General features: G+C 39.1%; 1 protein-coding gene across 1 annotated transcript; it reads left to right on the top strand.

Moving 5' to 3' along the window:
• The first annotated feature begins 4077 nt into the window (after window positions 1–4077).
• Window positions 4078–13648, top strand: LOC115921368 (surface protein-like). Its single transcript, XM_030978790.1, has 5 exons — window positions 4078–4191; window positions 9887–10063; window positions 11125–11322; window positions 12499–12564; window positions 13029–13648. Exons 1-5 carry the CDS (start codon window positions 4185–4187, stop codon window positions 13646–13648), a joined length of 1068 nt encoding a protein of 355 aa, XP_030834650.1. The 5' UTR covers window positions 4078–4184.
• Window positions 13649–15437: the final 1789 nt, after the last annotated feature.

Below are 15437 nucleotides of genomic sequence, written 5' to 3'. Positions count from 1 at the left end.
GACTCTCAATTCTTGTTTCGCCCCCTCCCACGCAAAGCGCGGAAGCTATGACGTTACATTTAATTATATAATCCTCTTCTGGATCCAGTTCCCCCCTCCCTCCCGCGCGAAGCGTGGAAGATTTGACGTTTTAATAAATTACATTAATCCTTGTCTGAATTCATTTTCGCCCATTCCGCGCGAAGCGCGGAAGCTTTGACGATTCGTGTTATTAATCTTAATCTTTGTGTGAATTCATTTTTGCCCATCTCGCGCGAAGCGCAAAGCTTTTTGACGTTTCAATAAATGATTGCACTTAATCATTGTCTGAATTTATTTTCGCCCATCCCGCGCGAAGCGCGGAAGCTTTCACGTTTTATTAAATTATTAGAGAAAGAAGACTATTCGTTGTATCGTGTTCTTATCTGAATTCAGTTCCCCCCCCCCCCCCCCGCTTTGACACTTCATTAAATTATTAGAGAAAGAAGACGATCCGTTGTACCGTTCTCGACTCTCAATTCTTGTTTCGCCCCCTCCCACGCAAAGCGCGGAAGCTATGACGTTACATTTAATTATTAGAGAAAGAAGAAGATTCATTGTACCGGTCCCAACTCTAGATCCTTGTCTGGATCCAGTTCCCCCCTCCCCCCCCCCCCCTCCCCCATCCCTCCTGCGCAAAGCGCGGAAAATTTGACGTTTCAATAAATTATCACTCTTAATCTTTGTCTGAATTTTCGCCCATTCCGCGCGTAGCGCGGAAGCTTTTATGATTCATTAAATTATTTCTCTTAATCCTTGTCTAAATTCTTTTTCGCCCATCTCGCGCGAAGCGTGGATGCTTCGACGTTTCAATAAATTATTACTCTTAATCCTTGTCTGAATTCATTTTTGCCCATCTCGCGCGAAGCCCGGAAGCTTTGACACTTCATTTAATTATTAGAGAAAGAAGACGATTCGTTGTACCGTTCTCGACTCTTAATCCTAAAGTCTGACTTCAGTTGCCCACCCCCCCCCCCCCCTCCCGAAGCGCGGAAGCTTTGCCGTTTCATTAAATTATAAGAGAAAGAAGACGATTCGTTCTACCGTTCTCTACTCTTAATCTTGTCTGAATTCAATTTCCCTACTGGGCCCCTTAACGGTAGGCCTACATGTGCAGTGTTATATGATGTAAGTATGGAACGCCCGGCAGTGCTTGTCACAGTTGCTTCTGGAAAGGATATTTTTTGTTTAGTGTTACTGTTAGTGGCCACGGCCCCTTAGTGACTATAAAAAAAAATATATGCTCTTCCTGGCTATTTGGGAATGTGTCAGTTTGCAACAGAAATGGAGAAACGCGCAATTTGTTGAAAATAATGTGATATCACGAACATTTATAAATCACGGAATTGAAAATAAGTCATAGTTCAATTTTATTTGGGGGGGGGGGGCTGGGGGGCCCCCCAAGGCGCCCCCAAGCCCCCCCCCACCAGTACGCCAGTGGTGACAAGCATCTGGTCAACTAGTTGCGTTACTTAATATTTCAAGATTTAACGCCCAATCGTTAGCAATTCAGAAATAGTAAAAGTAAGTAATAGTAAGTTTTAAAAAATGAACACAAATGTGGGCCCTGTTTCATGAAACTTGTTATGAATATTATAAGCTACTGAAATCGTTGCATTTGATTGGCTGAGAGCAAATTTGTCATAGAAATGTGACACTTGATATTGAGTTTTATGAAACAGGGCCCAGGGTTAATCTGAGCCAGTTTGTCTGGAAGTGGGATTCCATTACGAGGGCCCTTTTGCTTTAAAAGTTGCAATGTCAAACACAACTCAAGAAGTAAACGCAATTACTGAATATGCAATCCTGATTGGTTGAAGATTTAATTTTAATTTCACTTTTTATAGAAGGGTCCCCAGAATGCAATATTAACTATGAGATTGTTTTGAATTTTGATTTTATTAAGTATTTTCATTGCCATGTTGTACTTAATTGTATGCATTCTGTTCAGGTTCACACGAGTTGAGTATACACAGTTGGACCCGAAAGTTAACATGCACCTGTAAGAAACTCATTTTACTCAGATTTTCTCAAATGCACTCATTCCCATTAGTGATGTATATACTATATTAAACAGAGACCATGTTTTTCTATCTTCCTGAATTGAAAAGTTGGCAGGAATGAGTGAAATTATGATAATGTATATTGAATCCAACTGTTCATGTGTGTATATCTACAATTCAAGGATTATTCCAGTAACTGATAATGTTTTTGTTTTTTCTTTGTCTTCTTCGATTTTAACTATCAGTAGATGTGTACCAAGTTTTGTGTGCCTTAATGCTTTGTATATACTATAAACAGAGACAAAACTTGTCTATCTTCCTGATGTTGTTTTTTTCTTATTCCTTTTAACTATCAGGCCTCTGAGTAGATAACTACCAAGTTGTATGGGCCTTATGCTGATTGCCTGCATGTATGAACACAGTGGTCTTGTGATTTGATGTTAGCCGTGATGCCAAGAGCTACTTGTATTGGAGGGAAATATGCATTGAAATCCTGAATTCTGTGACATGTTGAAAATGTCAAAATCACAATTTTTTAATACAAACTGGCATAACAGTGCATGATTACTGTACAACATACTTTCTATCAGTGTATAATCAATACCGGTATTCTTTGAAGATACATGATTTTTTTATTTACGTTTCCAATTTCAAGAAGAAAAATCTGATCACTGTAGTCTGAATCAGATGATCTTATATTGTTTTTATGGTATGTAATGAATACCGAATGAACTGAAATTGAATTTTCATTACATCTTAAATATGTTCATATAACAATCATGTTTGTGCTTATCATGTTTATGTGTACAGAGTATGTGCCAAGATTATTAAAGTATTTCTTGTTATTCTCATTCCGAGTCTGAATTCATGATTTTTTTTGTAAGGTTTGAATCCAGAAAGGGGGGGGGGGAGGGAAGGGAGGAAAGAGCGTGAGAGAGGAAGGGAGAAGAGATGGAAGGAGGTGGTTCAAGGGAGGAAGGGATATATGAGGGTGGAGGATCGAGGAAGATAGGAAAGAGTTTGAGGGAGAAAGGGAGAAGAGAAGGAGGGAGGGAGACATGTGAGGGTGCATAGGAGTGGAGGACAGAGGGAGGGAAGAGAGAAAAGAGCGTGAGGGAGGAAGGGAGACTATTATGAGGGTGCATGGGAGTGGAGGGTAGAGCATGAGGGAGAAAAGGGAGAAGAGAAAGAGGGAGGGAGGCGTGTGAGGGTGCATAGGAGCGGAGGACAGAGGGAGGGAAAAGAGGAAAGAGCGTGAGGGAGAGGAGATGAAGGGAGGGGGACATGAGAGGGGGGGGGGAGTGGAGGATAGAGGAAGGGAGAGAGTGAGGGAGAAGAGATGGAGGGAGGGGACATTAAGGTACAACGGAGTGGAGGATAGAGGGAGAAATGGGAGAAGAGATGGAGGGAGGGGGACATGAGGGTGCATGGGAATTGACGAAAGAGGAGGGAAGAAAGTGAGGATCAGGGAGGAATCAAGCCAGATGAGGCTGGGAGTTGGGGATTTTTAGATGTTTAGAGGAAATATGAGAGGTGGGATGTAGAGATGGATAGCCATATTTTACCAATAAAAGGGAGCAGTGGCGGACCCAGGGGTGGGGCTGCCCCCCCCCCTTGGAAAAAAACCCTGTAAAAACACGTTAATTTTACCATTTTTTTTTAAGATGCCCCCCCCCCTTCTGGAGCTCAAGGAAGGGGGGTGCGATTTTTCAGATTTTTGAGGCCCCCCCCCCCAAAAAAAAAAAAAAAATTGTGCTCACTAACCCCCCCCCCCCCCCCCCCCCCCCCCCCCCCCCCCCCCTCCGAGATATCTTCAAGGATTAAACAAAAATACCAAACTCAATTAAGTTTTAGGGGGCGGGAGCTAAGTTGTCACAGTTTTAGTTGAGTCTCTAGCCATCCTTAATTTATTTAGGAGGCCAGTGCATAATACTGACCGAATCTCTCTACCTTCGTGTTAGATTCTAGTTCACTGAAATTATTATTAGTAGTGGTTATCATCCTCCGAAGTTGGCTTTTTACTATAGCGCCCCCTGTAGCTCTAAATTGATTAACGTGTTTTGAATGAAATCTTCAGAAGATCGAAAGTTATTTTGTGAAAAGGTCGGCTGAACATCAGTGTTGATCCCTCATTCATTCCTACATAGGAATCACATCAATGCAATGAACGGTAAGAATTTCTTTTCAGTCTGTTTGCATTGACGTTGCTCGTTTTAAGATATGTATTTAGGTCTATTCTAACATTTTATACATTCAGAAGTTATTATTGCACGAAGTGACGAACATTTGTTGAACGCCATATCCATTAACGGCCTGCGAACGGCGCGACCGGCGCGACCTGGTACGGGTGCGCGTGCTTACAACACACTCTTCATAAATTTCAGACATTTGATGATTTGTCAACCTCGACCTTCAATCCTTCATTATCATCATCATCATTATCATCATATGGTACAGGAAGAAGGCGTTGACCTGTAAATCCCGGTCACTGCTTCTGGGTTTAGCCTGTTGGAATTTTCCCTACACTATCGTATACTGTATACTGTCCCATCTACTACTGGCGTGTTAGAATTCACTCTCGCCACATGTAGGCCTACTGAAATTAGAAAAATCATCATGAATTCCCCTGTGTCTTCATGTGATTTAGATCCGATACCAACTTGTCTAAAGAATTTGTCAATGACTTTGTTCCTTATAAGTTATATCACTCAGATAGATAATAAATCTCTAAAGTGTGGATTCTTTCCTGACTGTTTACAACATGCCCTCATCAAACCCCTTCTGAAGAAACCCTCTTTTGACAGACGGGATTTGAAAAACTACAGACCAATTGCTTAATTAAATACTTAGGCAAGGTAATAGAAAGAGTTGTTTCCGGTAGACTACAGTCTCACTTAAAGAATAAGAGTTTGCAAAATCCTTTTCAGTCAGCATACAGGGAGATGCATAGCGTGGAAAGTGCATTGTTAAACAATGATGTATTAATTGGTATGATAATGGAAATGTCTCTGGTTTAGTACTGCTTGATCTCAGCAGTGTTTTTGATACCGTTGATCATTGCATTTTGCTAAATAGATTAAAGGAAATAGGTCTCAAGGGTATTGTATTGAAGTGGTTTATGTCATATCTTTCTAGTAGATCACAAGAAGCTTGTATCCGTGATGCTACCTCTGCTTCAGTTAGTTTAGATTTTTCAGTCCCCCAAGGATCTGTTCTCGGTCCGCAATTGTTCAATGTTTATACTCTGCCCATACAGCATATTGTTAAAAAACACAGCATTAATTATCATATGTACATGTATGCAGATGACTTACACATTTTACGACACTAAGCTGTACTCTCCTGTGAACTCACTAGAAGATAGTGCTGCATTACAACATGATCTGGATCTCCTTGCAAAGTGGACGGACAAGTGGCAACTCCCCGTAAATGAGTCAAAGACAAAGGTGATGCATCTTGGGAAGTCTAACCCTAATGTCAACTATAACCTCAACTCATCAATTTTGACATCTGTGGTTCTAGAGACTGATCTGGGAGTATCCTTCGACAACAACTTAAAGTTTTCAGCGCATGTAAACAGAGTTGCATCCTCTGCGAACAGGAAGCTTGGCCTGATTCGCCGCACCTTTTCATTCTTGGATGAATCGGGCCTTGTACACCTCTACAAGTCTTTAATAAGGCCATCCTTAGAATACTGCTCCAGTGTGTGGCACCCTGTTCTCAAGAGAGACCATCTAAAGCTGGAGAGAGTGCAACGCAGGATGACAAAAATTCTTCTATCTATTCGTGACTTGGAATATTCTGACCGGCTTAGACATTTGAAATTGCCCACACTTGCATACCGTCGTCACAGAGCGGATATGATACAAACATATAGACTTTTCCATGGGATTGACCGCAGTGACCCCAACCAATTCTTTCTGAGACCTTTGAATGACAGAACACGTGGCCACAGCTTCAAACTATCAAAAGTTAGAGCCTTCACTTCTATCCGAATGGGATCGTTTTCACAGCGAGTCGTCAATTTATGGAATGCGCTTCCAGCTTATGTAATTGATAGCCCATCTGTAAACTCATTCAAATCCAACCTGGAAAAAGCATGGAGAGCTAAATATGACATGTACACCCTGTACAACCCTAAAGAAATGTTTCCTTGCTATTGCATTGTCCGGAGCTCCGACGTAGGCGCAATCCCCAGTACATACAGACATTAATCCTGCTGCAGAGGGGCATATAAGTAATTATACTTGAAGCCCAACATCAAGGTAAATCAAGGTAAATCAAGGTACATGTACAGCTTTATTTTATTTGCAAACCTGTCCAGAAAGAAATAGATGAAAATGTGAAGAAAATTGAAAACTGTATAGCTGATGTAAGGAAATGGATGATTGAGAGTCGCTTAAAACTAAATGATGCAAAAACAGAATTCATTTTGCTTGGCAACAGTAGACAACTCAGTAAAATTAAGGTTTCTCATGTTCAAGTTGGTTCTGCCCCTGTATCTCCTGTACATCAAGCTAGGAATCTTGGTGTAATATTTGATATTTCCATGTCACTTGAAACCCATGTTTCAAATTGTGTTAAACTGGCCAATTGTAATCTTCATAATATCCGTGCAATTAGGCAATATCTCTCACCTCAATCCACCCAACAGTTAGTACATGCTTTTGTTACTTCGCACCTTGATAATTGCAATTCATTACTCTTTCGGCTACCCGCCAACCAAATTAACAGATTGCAAAAAGTTCAGAATGCTGCTGCTCGCCTTGTAACTAACACCAGAAGATCATATCACTCCTATCTTGAAATATCTGCACTGGCTCCCTGTTCAACAGCGTGTGATCTATAAAATTCTACTCTTAACCTATCGTGCACTAAATGATCTACATGTAGCTCCAGAATATATTTCATCCCTTCTATCACCACACTCCGCAGGTCGTTCTGGTTTACGGTCATCACAAAATATTAGACTTAAAGAAATACGTACCAAAAGAAATTGGGGGATAGAGCATTTGCATCAGCAGCTCCTTTGTGGAATAAGTTACCTTTCTCTATTCAGACGGCCAACACTCTCTCTACTTTCAAAACTGGGCTTAAAACTCATCTGATGCTCAATGCATATTGTTAAATTTCAATGTTCTTTTTATACAATGCATGCAAAACAAACAATAACACTGTGCCACATTGTATGTACCTTGGCACCATGAACTTGTATGATCTAATGCAAGTTAACATTTAATATTTCTTTAATCTTAAGTACATGTATGTTGAATATTAATTTAAATTATTTGTATGCGCCTTGAGCATCTCTAGCGATGGATATGTTACGCGTTATAAATACTGTTATTATTAGTTTTTGTCAAACTCCCCCAGCCCAGGGGGGTCACTCTCATACACAAATGCTACCCACCCGTGTCCATCAACATCTGTAATGGACCCTAATGGCGTATTACACTTTTTCTGAAATGACCCTAAAAAGAAAACGTTGAAACCTGTGCTCCTGAAAAGATACCCTTTTTTTGGTTTTTGTGCAATCAGTGCTTGAAAAACACCCCTTTTTAAGGAAAACGTCGACGCCGCCGTATAGCTGAAAAAGACACCCTTTCGCCGCTTTTTCTGGACGCGGGTGCGTAGCCAGTCACATTGGGAATACCCCCCTCGGCCCCATAGCTACTGCTTAGGTCTAGGCAATACACTTACAGTAACAAGCTGCATTTAATTACACTGCAACAAATTTTCTGATTTTTCTCACATTCTTGTGTTTTGTCGGTAGTCAAGTTGCATAGCAACCCCTGGCAAACACGATGAAAATCCAAATAAAAAACCTAAATCTAGGGTCTAGATCTAGATCTACCCCTGGTACTGGTAGTCTGGAGTGTGCATGTTTTTTTTAAATGCCTGACAAAGTTTCACCAATTTTTTGCAGCGTAAAACTTTAAAAAAGCAACCTTCGGTGATAGACATCTATACCGTTTTTGCTCATGAAACTCTCCCCGCTAACGCATGCAGGGAATGCAGGGAACCAACGAGTCGGGCATGCATACTATACTCATCTCAAAACCGGTATGAGCAAACTTTGATGGTTTTTCATGGGTTTTCCCAGTAGGGCCTAGATCTAGTGTAAATTTTAATGGTAGTCCAAAAATCAATGATTTTTTTAAGGGTGTGTTTTGATGGGGTATTAGAATGGATTTGTCGGCTTGTAATATTTAAATATAAAGTTGAAGAGTGGTCTTGTGATTAACATTGTGTACATACTACATGTTCATGTATGGAAGCCACTGCATTCATGGAAGCAATCAGGAAAAAAAAAATCAGCTTTTATTTTTAATCTGAGAGCAGTCCTTTTTAGGGGACATTTCGACTGCAGACTGACATACAAAGAAGGATAAATCTCTTTTCATCTTAAACGAGATATCCAGCTTCTCTCTAATAAGCGTCATCCTTTCATAATTATCCATTCTGCAACAATATGTATTGTGCAGTCTCCACGTCACTTACACTGATACTGCTTGTAAACTTATTTAAGCTTTAGATGCATCCAAACCCAGACTAATTGTGCCTCCATCCCCGAGGCGTGCAATTATGGCAGTTTGGTGCGGCTAGGAGCGTGTGCTAGGTACTAAATAATTCATACAGAAGTCATTTACTGGATGTTTAGGCATGGGTTTAATTTCTATGGATACATCATGTGTACATTCTGTTAAAGATGAAGACCAGTTATGGTCATGCGATTGCATTGTGAAAGAAACGTTGTAGAATCGATCAGAAAAGGTTGATCATCTAGCATATAAGTATTGGTGTATACTGCAAGGTTCTGGAATCATCAAAATGTGAAAGAATTTGGCCCTGTCTTTGTAAAGTTACAATTAGCACTGTACACAGAAAGACGTGAGCGACACGTGCGTTTATCTCTCTCACATCCCAATAGATAAACTAATTTAATTAGTAGGCGGTTTCTCGGCAAAATTGTTATCATCATGTATTAGTCAAACATATTCTTTCACATGATTGGTAATTAGAGCTTCCATTTCATTTTTTTGAAATTGGGTCATACTGGTCTTTACCTTTAACAACCAGAAGGTCATTAACTCTGTGTTATATGAGCATATTGGAAGCCCTGCATACATGTACAATGTAGATAATGATAATGTGATTATAGGCTATGCAAGAATCGCATATTATTATTTACATGTACCTATTGCCTATAGCAATTTGGTGGCTCCTAGTATTGAAGAATATGGGAATGCATTAATTTAGAAGTCCATGGGTACATATGTGATGACCTCTTGCTTTTTCATTAAATGCAAAGGGAATTATTAGCAGCATGCATTGGCTTTCAGAAGTCAGAACATCACTCTTTGCTTAATATCTCTGGTCTTTAAATTTATAATTAAATATTGAGACCTACACAAAGTATCATATTTTAATATGTCAGATTTACAGTAGCTGTCAGATCTAACCAACAGCCTTTCAGACCAGTCCATTAGGTATGGGACGGTAAGACTCGGCATGATCCCTACAGGTTTTCAGAACATCAGTCTTTGCAAAGTCTTGGTGATCCTCTTTATCTAATTAAATCAGTATACCAGTATTTTTAAAATACAAATTCAATCCCTACGCGAAGCTTTGACTCTGTATTCCCCCCCCCCTCATCTTTCAGATCTAACTGAATTCCTTTCGGATCAGTCCATGAGGTATGGGGCAGTGAGACTTCCGTCCCTCCTGGTTTTTTAAAAAATCAGTCTCTGCAAAATGCTTGCCTTTATCTAATTTAATCAGTATGCCAGTTATGTTTTTAAAAGAAATTCAATCTCTACACCTATGCCAAGCATTGACTCTGTATTTTCCCCTTCATCTTTCAGATCTAACTGAATTCCTTTCAGACCAGTCGATGAGGTACGGGGCGGTGAGACTCGCCGTCCCTCCTGGTTTCCAGAACATTATCCGTCTCATCTCGCACGAGGTCCTACGGGAGCAACCCCAGGATAACATCAAGTTCATTGCTGACTTCCTACAGGATGTGCTCACCATTAGAGACAGTGAGTAACATTTTATTATTTTTAAACAAATCTGTTTAAGATGTGAACACATACATGTACACATGGGCTTGTTATCCAGAGGCGGTGTGTGTGTGTGTAGGGGGAGGGGGTGGGGGTAGACAAAAGGAAAACATCAGGTTCAATGCTGTCTTCCTAGAGGATATGCTTTAAAAAAACAGCCAGTGAGTACATCTTTATCTAGAATGTGTGTACATTTTGCATGGGTGTACAGCGGGTGGGAGGGGGGGGGGGGTGGAGCAATACCAGAGGACATACAACCAATGTACTTGTATATCAGGTGTAATAAGCAATGTACAGTACAGTATGTAACATTTGGTCACTAATTATTGATCCCTCACAAGTTTGAAATAGTATCAAACTGAAGTTTGCACTTTGTAAAGTTGAAGAATGAAGAAGAAAGAAAATGAAATTGAAATTAAGGGCTGAAGATTTTTACACTTTCTGTAGGAAACAAAATTGCTGTCGTATAGAAACATCCATGTTCCTTCACATTTGTATTTACTTTCTAGTGATTAGCCAGTGTACAATTTGGGAACTACCTTTTTCTTTTTCTTTCTTTCTCCCTCATGTCATGTTTCTAATACTGCATTACATATCATGTATTTTAACCAATATGCATTCATTTCTTGGTACTCAAAAATATTTATTTCTCAATTTATGCTATTGTTTCTTAGGAATTTATTTTCATGTTTTTCACATGCGCAGGTACATGTATGTGTCCATTTGCCCTTTCTTTCAATCCATTAAATATTCATGCTTCTTTCTTTGCCGATTTCATGTGTCCAAGATACATTCATGTACGTTCATCTCCCTCCCCCCTTCTCTCTCTCTCTCTCTTTCCTCTCCTCCCTCTCTCTCTCCCTTTCTCTCTTTCCCTTTCTCTCTCTCTTTCCCTAATTTCTCTCTCTCTTTCCCTTTCTCTCTGTCTCTGTTTATAACACATTCATTCTAATCATTTCACACATTACTTATTCAGAAACTGATACATTATCATGCATTACCCATCCATCCATTCACTTCCTAACCATGCGTGCATGCAGGTACCGGCTATGACCCGGTCCAACAGGGGGAGCTTATAGAGCGAGTCCAGTCCCAGTACAGCCAGCTCAGAAAGGACAGGGCGGCCTTATCAGAGAAGCAGGTCAAGAGACCTGTACCCCAGGAGGAGGAGGAGGGGGGCGAGACCGGGGACAAGGCGGGGGGCGATACCGGCCCTGCTACCAAGAAACAAGCAACAGGTACACCACCAGTGTTTTTGAATTCTGAGGAATTGAAGCTCATTTAAAAGGGACCAATCAAATTATCATCATTTTTCTTCATTGAAAGTCATTGGAAGTCTTTTTAAAACTGTATTCTATATCGTAGGGTCAGTGACACAAAAACTCCATTTTGGCCATTTTTAGAAAAAGTGGTTTATGTGTCACTGAGCACTTAGCCCTTTAGGAGTTCAGTCTATGTTTCACTAGCCATTGATTTTACTGGGATGTTGGGTGCAGTTAAGTCTTTGTGTTTCCTGGAAAATCCAAATTTTTCTGAACATTTTGATATTAAATACTCATTTTGGCAAAATATGGAGTTACGTCTTTGTGTCACTGAGCCCTCGATATATGCAAGATTAGAGAAATAGAGAGAGAAAGCAGAACTATCTATCAACCAGTGTCCTTTTCTAAATGCTTTCCAATATGCTGTTTGACACAAGGTACTGACAAAGAAAAAGAACCACAAATAACGCAAAGTTTCTGGATATTTATTTTCTTTCAGATACAACACAATCAAATTTATTAGAAAGGTGTAACAGAAAAAAAAAGTGTAACAGAGAAAGAAAATGATCAGTTGTGCCAATTTAGGTGATAAATCTATTGAATCAGCCCTTTGAAAATCCCAGTCTTGAATGGATTAGCATGAGTGCTATCTTAGTTAGATGTAAACTTGGTCAAAGTGAGGGCTCTCAGCCTATTCCAGTTCAGTTCTTTACCAAGGAATCAAATTTTGATATTTTCCATTGCAGTGAAATCCAATCAAAATTTCTTTCAAGAAGTAACTTGACAATTTGCCTCTATCAAATTGGAAACTCTAGTATTCTTTTTTTTCAATGCTATTTTTTTCTAACCTCACATATTTACTGAGCTCTGTGTTATCAGATATAGAAATGTTATTAGATAAATACCCACTGTGGCTTACCAAAGCATACATGCATCTAAACTCATGCAGCTTAATGGACTCAGCATCGTCATCTTGCTTAAATATGAACATGTTTGATGTGATTGATTTCAGGAAACAAAGATCAAGATGCAAATTAGATCCTTCACAGTTAATTTCTGCTATTTTTCAACATTTTGTGGCACAGGAGGGGCTATTTAAACCTACTCTCTATCAAATTTTAATTCCATTTTCACCATTATTTGTTTTGTCAGAAACAGCATCGACTCCGGTAAATGATGTCATTGAGAAAGTTGAGGAATCAGCCAATCAGGATGCAGGTAAGGAGAAATGCTCAGGGGTTTTAGGTTTATATATTAATCCTTTGGATACTACAATTATAATTTAAATGATAAAGACGTGTAGAGACATGTTATGCCAGAAAGACCTATGGTATGGAATGGGTTAATTGATATTGAGGGACAAGAAAAGCGAATGCATATTAATCCTTGTTTGGCGCATTAATTATTTTTCTCACCCTCTTTGCGGCTTTGCCCTTCATCTGCACAAAAAACAAACAACAACAAACAATTCTTGGGGTTTTATCGTCATGTTTGAACAAAATAATAGGATTTGAGACAGTTAACTAGTCTATTTGAAATTGGATGAAAATTTTCCCCAGTATTGAAAAGTGATAATCAAAATGTGAAGAAATTACACTACATAGACTCATTAACTTCATCTTTATAATCATGTGGACAAGTTTTATATAAATTGTGGGTTATGTGTATTCGATATACTGCAGATACTGAGGCAAATCCTGAAGAAACAGAGACTACACCACAGGAAACTGAAGAAGCACCGTTAGAAGCTGAAGCTGCTCCACAGGACACTGAAGAAGCACCGTTAGAAGCTGAAGCTGCACCACAGGACACTGAAGAAGCACTATTAGAAGCTGAAGCTGCACTGCAGGACACTGAAGAAGCACCATTAGAAGCTGAAGCTGCACTGCAGGACACTGAAGAAGCACCATTAGAAGCTGAAGCTGCACCGCAGGACACTGAAGAAGCACCATTAGAAGCTGAAGCAGCACCGCAGGACACTGAAGAAGCACCATTAGAAGCTGAAGCTGCACCCCAGGACACTGAAGAAGCACCATTAGAAGCTGAAGCTGCACCGCAGGACACTGAAGAAGCACCATTAGAAACTGAGACAGCACCTGAAGAAAGTGAATCAACACCACAAGGAATTGAGGACGTACCACCTGAAACCACAGAAGAGGCTGCAGACAGCACACAGGAACCAGCTGAAATGGCACCGGAACCGGCTGAAATGGCACAGGAACCAGCTGAACCGGCACAGGAACCTCCCAATGCCACAGAGGAACCAAGCGTCATATCAGAAGAACCTTCAGAAGCAAATTAGGATCATGAGAACACACTATTAAATTTTATTCCATTCTTTACCACCGTGTTTATCAACTTACAAACTTCCGAGAGTCCAATCTTTTGTTTTTTTATTGATTGCTTCATTATTCAATTGGTTATGACAATATTACTTTCATTAAAGTTCACAATAAATGTTCCTGTGTATGATTCAAGATGAAAAGAGTTACATCACAACATCCCCACATAAAAAGATTTGCATATGAAAATCTTGTTCAGCAATTTCTGCATTTTTAAATTTTTTGCATACCGGTATGTCTTTGTATTCAGAATTTTCTGATAAGCGTTTTTTGCCAAACTTCCTCTTACCTGACCAATAACAGACAGAATTTTGTGATAATGTAATTTTTTTGTTCAGTATGGCTTTGGACTCCTCAAAGGGCAACCCAAACAAACATTGTAATAAAAAAATAAAACAAATAAAAATAAATAAATAAAATGAATTAGTTCATTTGTATGGCCGCGGGTAGACAGAACTTGAACATTAGAAAAACACAATAGCAAATGTTTGAAATATGAGATTACTAAGTCTACCGGTATGTGAATCTCAAAATGACAATTTGGTAAGTGGAATGTGGAGTCGCAGATAACTCTCAATGTAATTTGACGTGTACAAAAATATTAATTTCTGTTTTTCACCTAAGTGCCTTCTCCCTAGGCGCACTGCTCAAATTATATTATGGATATATAGCACATTCATATCATTATAGGTCCTCTAAAGAGAAAATACCCTCCTGCATACATGCCAACTGTTCAGATTAAAGAGGAACATTCCTCTTTTTGGGAGAAGATAATTATCATTTTAATGCAGGTGTTCCTCTTCCTGTACAAATTTGTCTGTAGTATTGAATAGGAGAGTTAGGATTGTTCCTCTTTTTTTTGAAAATAGCATAATTTGTACAGATTTCTGATTTTCAAATGTTGGCATGTATGCTCCTGAATCATACATGTTGACAAATTGAGATTTTAGGCACTTTGTGTGTTGGAACAAAGGGAAAGTTGTCCCTTATTTCTAATTTGTTGTCCAGTTTCATTTCAAATTTCACCAGTCTGCTTTTCTATTTTACTCTTCTTTCTTCCAGAGTAGTTTACTGTCAAAGTTGGATTTCCCTTTTAAGTGTGACTAGAATATAAGCCTGTAAGTTGATGAAATCTGACAGATCATTTTTATTTGCTTGTATTTACTTGTAAATATGTACACATTGGCGTATCAATCATAACATGCACTGAAATTTGCCAAATCCTGACTTCTTGCCACTCACATTTTATCTCAAATATGTCTTTGCTTACCTGTTTATACAGGTTCATCTATATTTGTTTTTATTCAAAAAATGTGATGTGTGTACAGCCACCTTGATTCATGTACATTCATTCTGCTATTGTTAAATTTGAATTTACGTATTCAATGTTTATTAAAAATGAACAGTAATAAAAGTAGATTCATTTCTTATGAGGAAATCTGTCATGGTGTTAATGTGCAAAGATCAATATTGATGTTTCATGTTGGGTTTCATGGAAATTATATTCTTTACTTATATATTTTGGAATGATTTAAAGTCTATTAGCAATGGACAAATTATTGTTATTTCGTTTGATAATTGGCCCGTTTAGTTATGCGTGTAACCAAGTATATTCATAGTGAATCAGGTTATCATCGACATAGCTATAGATGGGTATGCCCTCCTCCAGCCCCCCACATCGAATGGCAGAAAAACAAACAAAAAAGTAAATAGAGAGATATCTGGGAGAGAGGGAAGGAAAGAGAGGGA

The sequence above is a fragment of the Strongylocentrotus purpuratus genome, unplaced genomic scaffold, assembly GCF_000002235.5.
Source record: "Strongylocentrotus purpuratus isolate Spur 01 unplaced genomic scaffold, Spur_5.0 spur5_scaffold_1, whole genome shotgun sequence".
Classification (NCBI taxonomy): Eukaryota; Metazoa; Echinodermata; class Echinoidea; order Camarodonta; family Strongylocentrotidae; genus Strongylocentrotus; species Strongylocentrotus purpuratus.
The sequence above is the reverse complement of the archived record's forward strand: the minus strand, read 5'-3'. Positions and strand labels throughout refer to the sequence as shown.